Source organism: Schistocerca piceifrons, chromosome 2, assembly GCF_021461385.2.
Source record: "Schistocerca piceifrons isolate TAMUIC-IGC-003096 chromosome 2, iqSchPice1.1, whole genome shotgun sequence".
Lineage (NCBI taxonomy): Eukaryota > Metazoa > Arthropoda > Insecta > Orthoptera > Acrididae > Schistocerca > Schistocerca piceifrons.
The window spans coordinates 333,161,812-333,177,396 of NC_060139.1; the positions used below are offsets into that span (position 1 = coordinate 333,161,812).

General features: G+C 44.3%; 1 protein-coding gene across 2 annotated transcripts in view; it reads right to left on the reverse strand.

Moving 5' to 3' along the window:
• LOC124777295 (WD repeat and HMG-box DNA-binding protein 1) overlaps positions 1–15,585 on the reverse strand; it is a 209,301-nt gene that overhangs the window by 175,027 nt on the left and 18,689 nt on the right. For both annotated transcript variants that reach the window (XM_047252646.1, XM_047252645.1), the window contains exons 3-4: positions 10,063–10,214; positions 9,877–9,985 (exon numbers count right to left, since the gene is read on the reverse strand). In XM_047252646.1, the coding sequence (XP_047108602.1) occupies positions 9,877–9,985; positions 10,063–10,214 (261 nt within the window). The remainder of the gene's footprint in view (positions 1–9,876; positions 9,986–10,062; positions 10,215–15,585) is intronic.

Genomic DNA, 15,585 nt, shown 5'->3' on the forward strand with positions numbered 1-15,585 from the left:
TCGTCCTGAAAAATTGAAAACGGTGCTCCATAAAATGTTAAATCAGTTACATGAGAGACATGACGAAGGAAGTCGCAGATCTCTAGTGACCACAGCAACTACGACAGATTCATCTAGTATCGTCAGATCGCTCTTCTTAAGCTCAGTCAATTTCCCAATCCGCTCAGAATCCGACAATAAATTGTACTCGTCCTTGTGAAATTTGTTATAATGGCCTTCAATACTAAACTTCCACTGACCAGTAAGAATACTGCCACATATTAAACATTTTGAATTTTCACGTTTTTGCACAAAGAAAAAATGATTCTCCCATTAATTTTTAAAAGATAGCAAATCTCCACTTCTCCGTTTCCTTGTTTCACTCTGCATTTTCCGGTTCTTGAAACACAACGTTGACTATGTAGTGATCGCTACGCATCAACGTCCGCAGCTTAGCCTGGTACTACACTGCCGCAACCTGCCGGCTGTCGTCACTGCCCCAGTCGAAGATTGCACGCGAGCAGCACACGTGCAGCACTGTGCGCTCATGAGCCGCGTGCAACGTTTGCCCGCCCCTGACATAGGATAAGAAATACAGGTGAATGAGTCAAGTTCATACACAAATCTAATGCGCCATCAAATCTTACGCGCACACCAATTTTGAGTGCTTCGTATGGTAAAAAAAAAGTGTGCACTACATTTGTGTGATTACCATACATGCAGTTCACAATTTGTAAAAGGTTTCCTGCTAGTATATGGCAAACAGATAGAAGAAGTTGACAATGTTAAATTCTTGGGATTACAGCTTGATAATAAATTTAACTGACAGTACCATACTACAGAATTTCTGAAGCACCTAAACAAATCTCTATTTGATTTTGAATGTTATCAGACATGATGATGATGATGAAGTCCCATACTCCGTGACGGAGCGTAGGGGAACGATGCAGGAGACCCGCACCGCCGTACTAGGCAAGGTCCTAGTGGAGGTGGTTTGCCATTGCCTTCCTCCGACCGTGACGGGGATGAATGACGATGATGAAGACGACACAACAACACCCAGTCATCTCGAGGCAGGAAAAATCCCTGACCCCCCCGGGAATCGAACCCGGGACCCCGTGCTCGGGAAGTGAGAACGCTACCGCGAGACCACGAGCAGCGGACTTACATATGTGATATAAAAATAAGAAAGCTAATGTACTATGCTTACTTTCATTCCGTAATGTCATACGGGATCATTTTCTGGGGTAACACATCAAGCCAAGCTGAAGTTTTCTGAGCCCCAAAATGTGCAATACGAATTATTTGTGAGGTGAACTCAAGAATGTCCAGCAGAGGGCTATTTATGGAACTGTGGATACTAGCTACTGTTTCCCAATATATTTATTTCTTAATGAAATTTATCATTAAAATATTTAATTAATTAATTTTTTTTTTCAAACCAATACTTCAGTTCATGGAATCAATATTAGAAATAAGAATAACTTTCACAGCAATTTAAAGTCACTTCCTTTGGTTCAGATAGGAGTCCACTATTCAGCAATACACATTTTCAATAACATGCCAATAGTCATTAAAAGTTGTTGTGGTCTTCAGTCCTGAGACTGGTTTGATGCAGCTCTCCATGCTACCCTATCCTGTGCAAGCTTCTTCATTTCCCAGTACTTACTGCAACCCACATCCTTCTGAATCTGCTTAGTGTATTCATCTCTTGGTCTTCCTCTACGATTTTTACCCTCCATGCTGCCCTCCAATGCTAAATTTGTGATCCCTTGATGCCTCAGAACACGTCCTACTAACCGGTCCCTTCTTTTTGTCAAGTTGCGCCACAATTGCTCCCCAATTCTATTCAATACTTCATCATTAGTTATGTGTGCTATAACCTTTAATCACCAATAATTGCGTGGATATTCAAACACACCTACTTAGAAACAATAGCTGGTTACATGATAACAACTCAGTATCTCTCATTCGACTGCCGTGCCGTGACATGCGGCCGGCGCCGTTCGTAGCTAGGTGGCGCTCCCGCGCTCAGCCGTGTTGCGGAGCGCCTCTATCGCCGTTTGCGCGTACTGTCGTGGCGGCACTGTTAAATGTCGCGGCACTGTCACAACACTTTTCCCCCTTGGAAAAAAAAAAAAAAAAAAAAAAAAAACACCCAATTCCTTGGAGACATGGACATTGCGGAGACATCCATGGTCTCTTGTGAGGTCCCGAGAAGATCCCGCGGAGAGACACGAGAGTATGGTCGAAAATGTCCAGGACGGAAGCCCATGCGTGGAACGTGCCTCCTGGATGAGATGATGGGTGAAAACTCCGGAGCAGCATCCATAGGTGTCATGGACCTGGGGGTGTGCTCCAGCAAGATGGGTCCCGGAGAAGGCGGCGTCGCGACTGGGGCCGGTTCCGGCGTACTCGGAAGCGGCTGCATCAACACGTACGGTAGATCGGCAGCAGCGACAGGACTGGTTTTTTGGGCTGGTGGAGGCGAAGGAAGGGATGGTGGCATCGGTGTGGCCACCACTCGTGGGCGCATCTGGTCGTAATGGCGAACAACCATGCCGTCGTCCGTACGTATTTCACAAAGCCGGCGGCCGCGAAGAGCCTTGACCACCCCTGGAATCCATTTAGGGCGAGATCCATACCCTCGTGCCCACACGTCGGCGCCCACCGAGTATTTTCCCGCACTAGGGGACACAGCACAAGGCCTGACAGGGTGAAGCAGGTGCAGTAGAGTGCGCGGTTGGCAGCCATGCAAGAGTTCAGCAGGGCTGCGATCACCCAGAGGCGTGAAGCGATAAGAACTCAGAAATTGCAGCTGAGCGTCATCTGTGGAAAAATCACTAAGGAATTTTTTTCATCTGGCTTTTGAAAGTGCGGACAAGGCGCTCGACCTCCCCATTCGATTGCGGATGGAAGAGCGGTGCTGTAACATGATGGATCCCTTGTCCAGTACAAAAATCACGGAAGGCCTGCGAAGAGAACTGAGGGCCATTGTCCGTGACGATCGTGGATGGAAGACCTTCTAGCGCAAAGATTTTGGACAAAGCCAGCATCATCGCCGCAGTGGTGGGCGACGGACATCGAACAACAAACAGAAACTTCAAGAAGGCGTCAATCAACAGTAGCCAATAAGTACCGAGGAAGGGTCCGGCAAAGTTAGCGTGCACCCGTTCACATGGCTGCGCCGGATCACGCCACGGAGAGAGCATTGTACGAGGTGCAGCCAGTTGTTGAGCACACTGACCACACGCAGCAACCATGTGGACGATGTCCGAATCAATACCGAGCCAATAAACGTGCCTGCGGGCCAGGGATTTAGTCCGAGAAATCCCCCAATGGCCTTCATGCAACAGTTTGAGAACATCTTTGCGAAGAGAGGCTGGCACCACGACCTGTGGAGATGCGCCATCCGTGGCCAGAAGAACAACATCATCATGAACAGACAGACGAAGGCGCAAGGCATGGTAGTTGCGAAGGGGATCCGATGCCCGGCCCTTGGTCCTGTCCCACCAACCCCGTTGAACAAAACCAATCACCTGACGCAGGACCGAGTCCCGTGCAGTAGCCGACGCAACCTGCGAACCTGTAAGTGGAAAACCCTCGACCGCACGACGTTCCTCCTCATCAATGTGGAAACAGAGTAGTTCATCATGATCGAAAACCGGGTTGGGGCCCATCGGCAATCACGACAATGCGTCAGTGTTGGCGTGCTGGGCCGTGGGGCGATAGTGAATCTCATAGTGAAAACGAGACAAGTATAAGGCCCAACGTTGCAGGCGGTGAGCTGCCTTATCCGGAAGCGACGCCGATGGGCTGAACAGAGAGACCAGCGGCTTGTGGTCGGTGATGAGGTGAAACTTAGAACCATACAAAAAAATGCTGAACTTTTTTAGAGCATAAATGATAGCGAGCGCCTCCTTTTCGATTTGAGAGCAATGCTGTTGCGCATCGTTGAGGGTCTTGGAAGCATAGGCGATGGGTCGTTCTGACCCACCCTCATACCGATGGGCGAGAACAGCCCCTAGGCCATACTGTGACGCGTCAGTCGCCAAAACCAAGTGCTGACCCGGACGGAATGTGGCAAGACAAGGTGCCGACTGCAAATGAGTCTTCAGGCGGACAAAAGCCTGCTCACACTCGTCAGACCAACAGAAAGGGACATTTTTGCGTAACAGCTGATGCAGAGGATGAACTACCGCTGCCGCGGATGGAATGAATTTGTGATAATAAGCAATCTTGCCTAGAAACGCCTGAATTTCTTTGACCATAGACGGCCAGGGTAGAGCGTTAATGGCCACAACGTGCTGACGTAGAGGACGTATACCCTCACGGGACAAGTGGAAACCAAGATACACAATGGAGGGTTGGAAGAACTGTGACTTGTCCAGATTGCACTTCAACCCAGCCGAATGCAAAACCCGAAACAATGAACGCAAATTGCGAAGGTGCTCCTCAGTGGAAGCCCCCGTGACAACAATGTCATCCAGATAGTTTATGCAGCCGGGAATGGAAGCCATGAGCTGTTCCAAAAACCGCTGAAAAATGGCCAGCACGCTAGTGACACCAAATGGTAACCGCTGGTACTGATACAACCCACAAGGAGTGTTGATGACGAGAAAATCCTTGGAAGAAGCATCCAACGGCAACTGATGGTACGCCTCCGATAAGTCAAGTTTGGAAAAGAACTGGCCCCCAGCGAGCTTGGTAAATAACTCCTCAGGACGGGGAAGAGGATAAGTGTCAATGAGGCTCTGAGCTTTGACGGTGGCTTTAAAATCACCACACAATTGCAGACTCCCGTTTGGTTTAGAAACCACCACGATTGGCGATGCCCATTTGCTGGAGGTAACAGGAAGGAGAATCCCTGAAGCTGTTAACCTGTCTATCTCAGCCTTGACAGGTGCACGCAACGCCACTGGAATAGGGCGTGCCCGGAAAAACTTAGGGTGAGCTGTAGGTTTAAGAGTAATGTGGGCTTCAAAATCCTTGGCACGACCCAGACCAGCAGAGAACACGGACGAAAATTCAGAACACAATCCATCCAGCTGTTGATACAGAATATCCTCAGATATGAGGTGCACATCATCATCAATGGAGAACCCGAACAACTGGAAAGCATCATAACCGAACAGGTTATCAGTGCCTGCATGACCCACCACATAAAACGTGAGGGCCTAACAACAGACTTGTAGGCAGTGGAAGCATCAAACTGGCCAATGATAGGAATTTTCTGTTTATTATAAGTTCTCAGATTTCGCGTAACTGGGGACAAGGGAGGGGAGCCCAACTCCAAATACGTGCGAGAATTAATGAGAGTTACTGCAGAGCCAGTGTCCACTTGCATGCGAATGTCTTTATCCAGAACACAAACAGTAACAAACAACTTATTTGTTTGAGAAAGCACACAGTTAACATCCACGTCTGATGCCTCGTCCTCGTCGACAGGAACTTTAGGGGACTGACACACAGAAGCAATGTGGTCTTTATTCCTACATGAATTACATGTGGCCCAACGCTTTGGACACGCGGCCCTGTCATGCTGTACGAAACAATGTGGACAAGAAGGAAGTGCGGAACAAACCTGCTTCTGTGGTTGCTGTTTTCGTTGTGAGAGTTACGGCCCAACGCGACGTTGTTTACGCGAGTGAACCGCCACCACATCTTCGTTCTCCTGTGAAACAGGCAAATTGTCGAAAGTTGACTGTACAGCGCCTACATCACACCACACGTCTATTTGCGCGCCAGCAGCGTGAGACACTTCAAAGGATTGAGCGATGCTTAGAACTTCCGACAATGACGGGTTTGGCAGTTGTAGGGCACGTTGCCGAACTTCTTTATCAGGAGCAAGCCGTAGAATAGCATCTCTAACCACTGAATCAGCATAAGACTCATGATAAGTGTCCGTGACAAACTGACATTTCCTACTCAGACCGTGTAGTTCCGCCGCCCAAGTCCAGTAAGATTGATGGGGCTGTTTATGACACCGGTAGAACGCCACACGGGAGGCAACGACGTGGGTGTTTTTTCGGTAATAGTTTGACAAGAAGTCACACATTTCTTGGAAGGACAGAGAGGCAGGTTCCCGCAGAGGGGCTAACTGAGATAGCAGCTGATAGATCCGTGGGGAAATCCAAGATAGAAATAACGACTTACACATAGGACCATCGACAACGCCGAAAGCCAAGAGGTGTTGCTGCAAACGCTTCTCATAATCCTCCCAGTCTTCAGCGGCCTCGTCGTAAGGAGGGAATGGAGGCGGAGAAGAGGAAGACAGACGATGAGTAAGTGACGTCGACAGCGCCTGAATAGCAGCCGTCAGCTGTGTTTGTTGTTCAATGAGCGCTTGCATAAGCTGTTCCATGTCTGCCCCGTCACGAACACACAAATCCATAATGCAGTGAAAATATCCCATCCTTGTCGCCAAAAAGTGTTATAACCTTTAATCACCTACTTAGAAACAATAGCTGGCTACATGATAACAACTCAGTATCTCTCACTTGACTGCCGTGCCGTGACATGCGGCCGGCGCCGTTCATAGCTAGGTGGCACTCCCGCGCTCAGGCGAGTTGCGGAGCGCCTCTATCGCCGTTTGCGTGTACTGTCGTGGCGGCACTGTTAAATGTCGTGGCACTGTCACAACAATGTGATCTACCCAACTAATCTTCAGCATTCTTCTGTAGCACCACATTTCGAAAGCTTCTATTCTCTTCTTGTCTAAGCTATTTATCGTCCATGTTTCACTTCCATACATGGCTACACTCCATACAAATACTTTCAGAAATGACTTCCTGACACTTAAATCTATACTTGATGTTAACAAATTTCTCTTCTTCAGAAACGCTTTCCTTGCCATTGCCAGTCTACATTTTATATCTTCTCTACTTCGACCATCATCAGTTATTTTGCTCCCCAAATAGCAAAACTCCTTTACTACTTTAAGTGTCACATTTCCTAATCTAATTCCCTCAGCATCACCCGACTTAATTCGACCACATTCCATTATCCTTGTTTTGCTTTTGTTGATGTTCATCTTATATCCTCCTTTCAAGACACTGTCCATTCCGTTCAACTGCTCTTCCAAGTCCTTTGCTGTCTCTGACAGAATTACAATGTCATCGGCAAACCCCAAAGTTCTTATTTCTTCTCCATGGGTTTTAATACCTACACCAAATTTTTCTTTTGTTTCCTTTAGTGCTTGCTCAATATATAGATTGAACAACACTGGGGAGAGGCTACAACCCTGTCTCACTCCCTTCCCAACCACTGCTTCCCTTTCACGTCCTTCCACTCTTATAACTGCCATCTGGTTTCTGTACAAATTGTAAACAGCCTTTCGCTCCCTGTATTTTACCCCTGCCACCTTTAGAATTTGAAAGAGAGTATTCCAGTCAACATTGTCAAAAGCTTTCTCTAAGTCTACAAATGCTAGAAACGTAGGTTTGCCTTTCCTTAATCTTTCTTCTAAGATAAGTCGTAAGGTCAGTATTGCCTCACGTGTTCCAACATTTCTACGGAATCCAAACTGATCTTCCACAAGGTCGGCTTCCACCAGTTTTTCCATTCGCCAGTAAAGAATTCGCATTAGTATTTTGCAGCTGTGGCTTATTAAACTGATAGTTCGGTAATTTTCCACACCTGTCAACACCTGCTTTCTTTGGGATTGAAATTATTATATTCTTCTTGAAGTCTGAGGGTATTTCGCCTGTCTCATACATCTTGCTCACCAGATGGTAGAGTTTTGTCAGGACTGGCTCTCCCAAGGCCGTCAGTAGTTTTCTACTCCAGGGGCCTTGTTTCAACTCAGGTCTTTCAGTGCTCTGTCAAACTCTTCACGCCGTATTGTATCTCCCATTTCACCTTCATCTACATCCTCTTCCATTTCCATAATATTGTCCTCAAGTACATCGCCCTTGTATAGATCCTCTATATACTCCTTCCACCTTTCTGCTTTCCCTTCTTTGCTTAGAACTGGGTTGCCATCTGAGCTCTTGATATTCATACAAGTGGTTCTCTTTTCTCCAAAGGTCTCTTTAATTTTCCTGTAGGCAGTATCTATCTTACCCCTAGTGAGATAAGCCTCTACATCCTTACACTTGTCCTTTAGCCATCCCTGCTTAGCCATTTTGCACTTCCTGTCGATCTCATTTTTGAGACGTTTGTATTCCTTTTTGCCTGCTTCATTTACTGCATTTTTATATTTTCTCCTTTCATCAATGAAATTCAATATTTCTTCTGTTACCCAAGGAGTTCTACTAGCCCTCGTCTTTTTACCTACTTGATCCTCTGCTGCCTTCACTACTTCATCTCTCAAAGCTACCCATTCTTCTTCTACTGTACTTCTTTCCCTCATTCCTGTCAATTATTCCCTTATGCTCTCCCTGAAACTCTGTACAACCTCTGGTTCTTTCAGTTTATCCAGGTCCCATCTCTTTAAATTCCCACCTTTTTGCAGTTTCTTCAGTTTTAATCTACAGTTCATAACCAATAGATTGTGGTCAGAATCCACATCTGCCCCTGGAAATGTCTTACAATTTAAAACCTGGTTCCTAAATCTCTGCCTTACCATTATATAATCTATCTGATACCTTCTAGTATCTCCAGGATTCTTCCATGTATACAACCTTCTTTCATGATTCTTGAAACAAGTGTTAGCTATGATTAAGTTATGCTCTGTGCAAAACTCTACCAGGCGACTTCCTCTTTCATTTCTTAGCCCCAATACATATTCACCTACTATGTTTCCTTCTCTCCCTTTTCCTACTCTTGAATTCTAGTCACCCATGACTATTAAGATTTTCGTCTCCCTTCACTACCTGAATAATTTATTTTTTCTCATCATACATTACTTCAATTTCTTCATCATCTGCAGAGCTAGTTGGCATATAAACTTGTACTACTGTAGTAGGCGTGGGCTTCGTGTCTATCTTGGCCACAATAATGCGTTCACTATGCTGTTTGTAATAGCTAACCCGCAAACCTATTTTTTTATTCATTATTAATCCTACTCCTGCATTACCCCTATTTGATTTTGTGTTTATAACCCTGTATTCACCTGACCAAAAGTCTTGTTCCTCCTGCCACCGAACTTCACTAATTCCCACTATATCTAACTTTAACCTATCCATTTTCCTTTTTAAATTTTCTAATCTACCTGCCCGGTTAAGAGATCTGACGTTCCACACTCCGATCCGTAGAACGCCAGTTTTCTTTTTCCTGATAACGATGTCCTCTTGAGTAGTCCCCGCCCGGAGATCCGAATGGGGGACTATTTTACCTCCGGAATATTTTACCCAAGAGGACACCATCATCATTTATCCATACAGTAAAGCTGCATGCCCTCGGGAAAAATTACGGCCGTAGTTTTCCCTTGCTTTCAGCCATTCGCAGTACCAGTACTGCAAGGCCATTTTGGTTAATGTTGCAAGGCCAGACTGTTGCCCCTTCGACTACTGAAAAGGCTGCTGCCCCTCTTCAGGAACCACATGTTTGTCTGGCCTCTCAACAGATACCCCTCCGTTGTGGTTGCACATACGGTACAGCCATCTGTATCGCTGAGGCACGCAAGCCTCGCCACCAACGGCAAGGTCCATGTATGTTGTTAATAATATCACATGCTAATATTGAGTAAAATCTGACTTCTGTACTGTCTGTGCACTAATGTGATTATTTATAATAAGTGCTGTAAAATGTTTTTTAATTTATTTTTTTATTTGGTGGTGCATGGCTACAACAGCCATAAAATTATCATATGCACCTAACTGCACTGAACATTTAATATTTGGTGGCAGGTTTTATTGGAATATGGAGAAGGTGCTTCCCAGAGGACCCCCTCACTATGGATCAATTGGAATGAAAAGTACATCTAATCTAATCATAGAAGTTCAAGAAACTTACCAAATATTTTTCGGTAGGGTCGACTGCAACAGAGAGAACAGGTGCAGTGTGCCCACTCAATACCTGTGACTGAGACGTGTCCAAATCTGTGATGTGTATCTCCGTGTCACTACAAAATACAATTTGTCAGGTGCTGTCATATGTTTCTGACAAAACAAAATGTCTTACACAAGTCGAATTACTTACAATGACCCAGAAAAGACTTTCTTCCCATTTTCACTAACAGCAACATGGGTCACAGGAGCAGAAAATCTTGTAACAATCTGGTCTCTGTTCGCATCTGGGAAGGTATATGCCTGAACATTATTATTGTCTGTCCCAACATAAAAATAGTTGCCCTGAAACAAACCAGTGACAATGTATTGCCCAAAATTCTATAATATAAAAGTCTAATTATTTCTCAAAAGGCAGTAGGAAAGTTAGGCTTAATTACAACAACTACACACATAATATCTAGACTAATTCTCTTAAGGAAATTCTTTTATAAGAAACAAATTGTGATTCTTCAGTTTTTCCTGGCATATATTCTGGGAGAAAATTAAACAATTTTTTTTCTCCACCCCTCATTCCTGTGCAAATGTTGTTATGAATATCATACATAAAGCAAATTATTTTCATAAACTTCAATGGCAATGATTCGTTAGTACAAAAAGTTCCAAGCTGCACCATGGTTTAGATTTCATATTAAATTGTAGGTACCCCTATTATTTGCAGGATAAGTTAGTTCAGAGGTTGGAGGAAGGCAATAGCTCACCACCTGCAACAGGACCATGTAGTGTTGAAACCAAACTTGAGATTGAGGACAACTTTACTTTACAAAATTTGCATAATCATATAAGGTGTTATTTAAAGAAAACATACTATTGTTCATATTATTCTCTTCAAACTGCAACCATCTCAGCTGTACAAAAATAATTAGATATAATACTGAAAATCCAGAATGGAATTAATGACAGTATTATGAAAAGCATAGATCGCTACTCATCATATAGAGGAGACATTGAGTTGCAGACAGGCACATCAAAAAAGACAGTCAAACATACGAGCTTTCAGCTGAAAGACCTCCTTCAAAAGTACACACACACACACACACACACACACACACACACACACACACACACACACACAAGATCACTGTCTCTAGCCACTGAGGCCAGACTGTAAGCAACTGCATGTGATGGTAGAAGCAATCTGAGTGGTGGGGGTAATGGAGAGGCTGGGGATAATAAGGAGGTTGGGTTGGAGAGGGGGAGGGATGGCAGGGTAAAGTGCTGCTTGTGGGAGCATGCAGAGATGTGGTGGGGACAGGGTTGGGCAGCTAAATGATGCAGCTGGGAGGTTGGGTGGGGAGGGGAGAAGGAGGGGGAGGGGTTGGTGGAAAAGATGAGGGAAGGGGGAAGAGAGAAGTAGAGGAGGGGAAAAGAGAGAGGGGGCGGAAAGAGACACTAGTGGATGTGTTGGTGGCTGTATAGTGTTGGAGTGGGGCAGGGAAGGCCTCTACCTTCGTTAGTCCCTGTCCTTCAACCACCTACCCCCTTCCCTACTCATACTCCAGCACTACATAGCCTTCTAGTCCACAAATACACCCACCTACCTCTCTCTCTCTCTCTCTCTCTCTCTCTCTCTCTCTCTCTAGCCTATACTTCTCTCCTTTTTCTTCTACCTCCTCCCTCCCCCAGTCTTATCTCCCAACTGCATCTAGCTGCCCGACCTTGGCCCCACACTCCCAAAAGCAGCACTTTACTGTCCCCCACCCCTAACCTGCTTCCTCCCTCCCTCCCTGCCCCAGCCTCCTCCTTACCCCATCCACCCATGTTGCTTCTCCCATCATGCACAGTTGCTCACAGTCTGGCCCCAGTGGCCAGACACAGTGGTCATATGTGTGTATATGAGTTGTGCCTGCATGAATGGGTGTGTGTGTTGTCCACTTTAGAAGAAGGCCTTTTGGTCAAAACCTCACATGTTTAGCAGTCTTTTTAATGTACCTGTCTGCGACTCAACATCTCTCTCCTCTATATGGTGAGTAGCAACCTATCCTTCTCGTAATATTGTCATAGATATAACACTGGATATTCAAAATGATCAAATACTTGATCAATGTTCTGGAGCCATGAATAGTGCAACTACATGATAACTGTATGGGGACCTTTACAATTTTCAAATTTTTATTCTGTGAGTGGAGTGGAGGGTAGGGGAATGGCAAGTGTGGTGAGACAAAGAAGGAAGCAAAGAGGGTGCATGAGCAATGAGGCAATTCTCACTTCAAAGTATTGTAAGGAAGAAGAAATCCTTGTGTATAGTGAGGTGAGACGTGGCTTACAAGGAATAATACAGTATGCACTCTATGAAAGAATGGAATGTTCTGGGTATAAGATGCTGTGATCGGAGAAGTTTCTGTCAAGGTAACTAATGTCTGTGAAGATAGTCATTAAAATATCGGGATATGTGATCACGTGCTCCTCATCACTGCAGATTGAATGTCCGTGGATGTTCAAGTTGTACAGGGGACAGACTGCTGGAGAATTCTGGTCAAACTTAAAAACATTATGAGTAACACTGGTACATTAATATTTTTATCATCTGAACTGTTGGATAATTTTGGTGTCCACCCCCCCTCCCCGACATTTTTATGGACCACTTAATTATTTGTGCACATCATGGACACTACCAGTCTGGGGCTCCAGACGCAACTCTCATAGTTTCTTGTCGGCAACGCCTCTTTTGGTGGTCTGAATATAAAAGGAACAACTCTGCATCTCAGAGACCAGTGCTGTATTTACCATGAATAGTCCCCTACACCTTCTCTCTATCTCATTCATCAGAACCTCACTATGGATTTGTTTTCTCTTGGACTGCTCTTCAGTTATTTACCCTCCTACACTAAGCTGTTTATGGGCTATCTAGAGGAAGCTTTTTAGCTTCGCAAAACTGCAATCCCTATATCTGCTTCTAGTTCATTGATGATTCTTCATGATCTGGACAAGGCACCCTATCCTTATTCCTGCGGAGCCTGAACACCATCTTTCCCATTCACTTCACCTTGACCTCCTCAGCCTAACATGGCACCTTCCTGGATGCTGACCGCCTCCTCTCTGATAGATCCATATTAAACACACTAATTATAATGATGTCTGCATTTTGACAGCTGTCAGCCCTTCGATTCATACTTATAGTCTGGCCAACTGTGAGCAGCACATCTGTAGTGACAAGAATTATCTTTCCCAGTGTGTTTATGGTCTCACTGAAGAATTCACAGACAGGCACTATAGTTGAGTCAGCATTGATCCCTGAAAGTGGGCTGCGCATGGCAGCTTTGCACGCTTACCTCTTGTAATGTGATTTTGTAAACTTCTCTATGGTATTGGCTCAGTGTTGCTGTAAGACAAGTACGCCGTAAGGCAGGACTGCATGGCCAGCAATGTCTCACCATCAGCTGTGCCGTGTGGCGAGGCTGAAAGCTGGCAACAAATCTGCTAGCACTCAGGAATGAACTTACACCAATCGACTACAGCACCAAAAATGGTCCACAGATTTTCCGCACCATATTTCCTCATGCATCTAATACTCTCACCACCCTCATTAACCAGCTGCAAAGGAGCAATCCTCGCATCACCCAATATCATCCGGACTGCAAAAACTGAATCATATCCTCCATCATGACTTCAGCTGTTGCAAAATAAGGAACATCCTCCCAACACCACCTAAGTGGCATTCCACCAACTACCAATTCTATGCAGCAATATTCTAGTCCATACCAATGCCACAACCACTCCCAAACCCACGCCACACTGCTCATATCCCTGTGAAAGGCCCAGGTACAACACCTGTCCAATTCACCCACCCACAACATCCTAACTCCAGCCGCATCACAGGCTTATCGAATACCATTAGAAGCAGGAACCCCTGTGAAAGAAGCCATGTCATATACTAGCTCTGTTGCAATTTCTGCACAGCATTTTATTTGTGCATGACCACCAACAAACTTTCCATCCAAATAAATGGCCACCGTCTACAGGTGACTGCCCTGACCACCCACTGGCAGAACACGTTTTTTGGCAAAACATACTTGACTTCAATGGCTAATTCACAACTCAAGCTATCTGGATCCTTACCCACAGCACCAGCTTTCCTGAACTATGTATATAGGAGTTATCCTTGCAAGATATCCTTTGTTCTTGTAATCCTCCTGGCCCAGATCTTTGGTAGTCACCTGCCCCACACCTACCTCCTACCTGCCACTGGAGCCTCTAAATTCACTCCTCCCACACCCACTCCTTCTTCCCCAGCCTCTCCCCTTCCTCTGTTCCACTGCACTCTCGCAAACTGCATCCCTGCACAAGGTCAACAGTGCTGCCACCTTGTGCCGCATTACTATTAGATATGGGCGATTCATTCCTGAACTAATTCATTGAGCTAGATCCTTCTATGAAGTGGGTGACTGGTGACTCAGAAAAAAGAAGCAGTAGCTCTTTAGATCCGAAATGTCTCTCGAGTGTCATCAGTGATGGAATGGAAGTTCTTGGGTAGACAGTGCAACAGTGTCCCACACAACTGTTGAAATAATCTATATGGCATTAACCATTAGAGTAAGAAATTCATCTCAATCTGGAGAAAAATATGCTGAGGGAGATATGTATGTAAGTGTCTACATACCTTACTGTTGTGAGCAGCTTTCATAAGCCATGAAAAGAATTTTTAGGAATTACCTTTAGCATTCTTGCAAATTAAAAAAAATGTTAAATGTCGTGAGGGGATCTAAGTTTCAATTTTTAGAAACTTATTTGTAGTCTTCATTTACTTTTTTGAGTGACCATCTCGCAGGTACACACTTTTCTTACATTTTTGTACGATATTTATTCACTTCTCCAACGCTTTAGATAAGGATTGAGAAAAAATTTCAACTGGATCAGCATAAAAAGACATCTCAGCACCAGAACAATGTAACAAAGACATGGTTCAAAACTTCACAGCAACCATTGATCTCCTCATTTTCGAAGCATATGGACAACAAAAATGAGTTCAATGAAGATCTTTGTGAGGCTTTAATAAAAGCAAACATCCCCTTAAATAAGCTGGAGAATGAAGGATTAAGGACCTTCTTGAAAAAATACACAGAAAAAGATATTCCTCACGAGTATACGCTCAGAAAGAACTATGTGGACCCACTGTATGAAAAGGTAAGGTCTTTCGGTAATTTTTATGAATGTAGGTAGGTGAAAGTCAATGGATATAATTTGATATATACATGGGCCAAAATAATAGCCGTTTAATTTTAAAAAAAAACTCGAAAAATAAATTTAAATTAAGTTTGAATGTTTATTTTTGTAAAATGAACATTGTTACTTGAATGTAAAAAAAAACTTACATTTAAAGTGAGTGAACTTTTTCAAGAAAGGAAAAGGCAAATGAAGAAAGGACTTTAGAAACAAACAGCGGTCTCGCAATGTTCACTGCAAAAAAGAATATAATTTTTTTGTGCGAACTAAACAACTATTATTTTGATCAATATATATACATAAGAAAATAGTCAAAATATAGGTAGGTGCTAAAACAGATATAGTTCGTTTTCGTATGTATGTCTCCAACGTAGTGTCCACATGTTTATGTGTATTTTTTTAATTTAGTTTCTCTATTGCAGGCATTGGAGAATATTAGGAAAGACATTGGCGATTCTCTGGTCTGGCTACCCATTGACGAAACCACTGATTC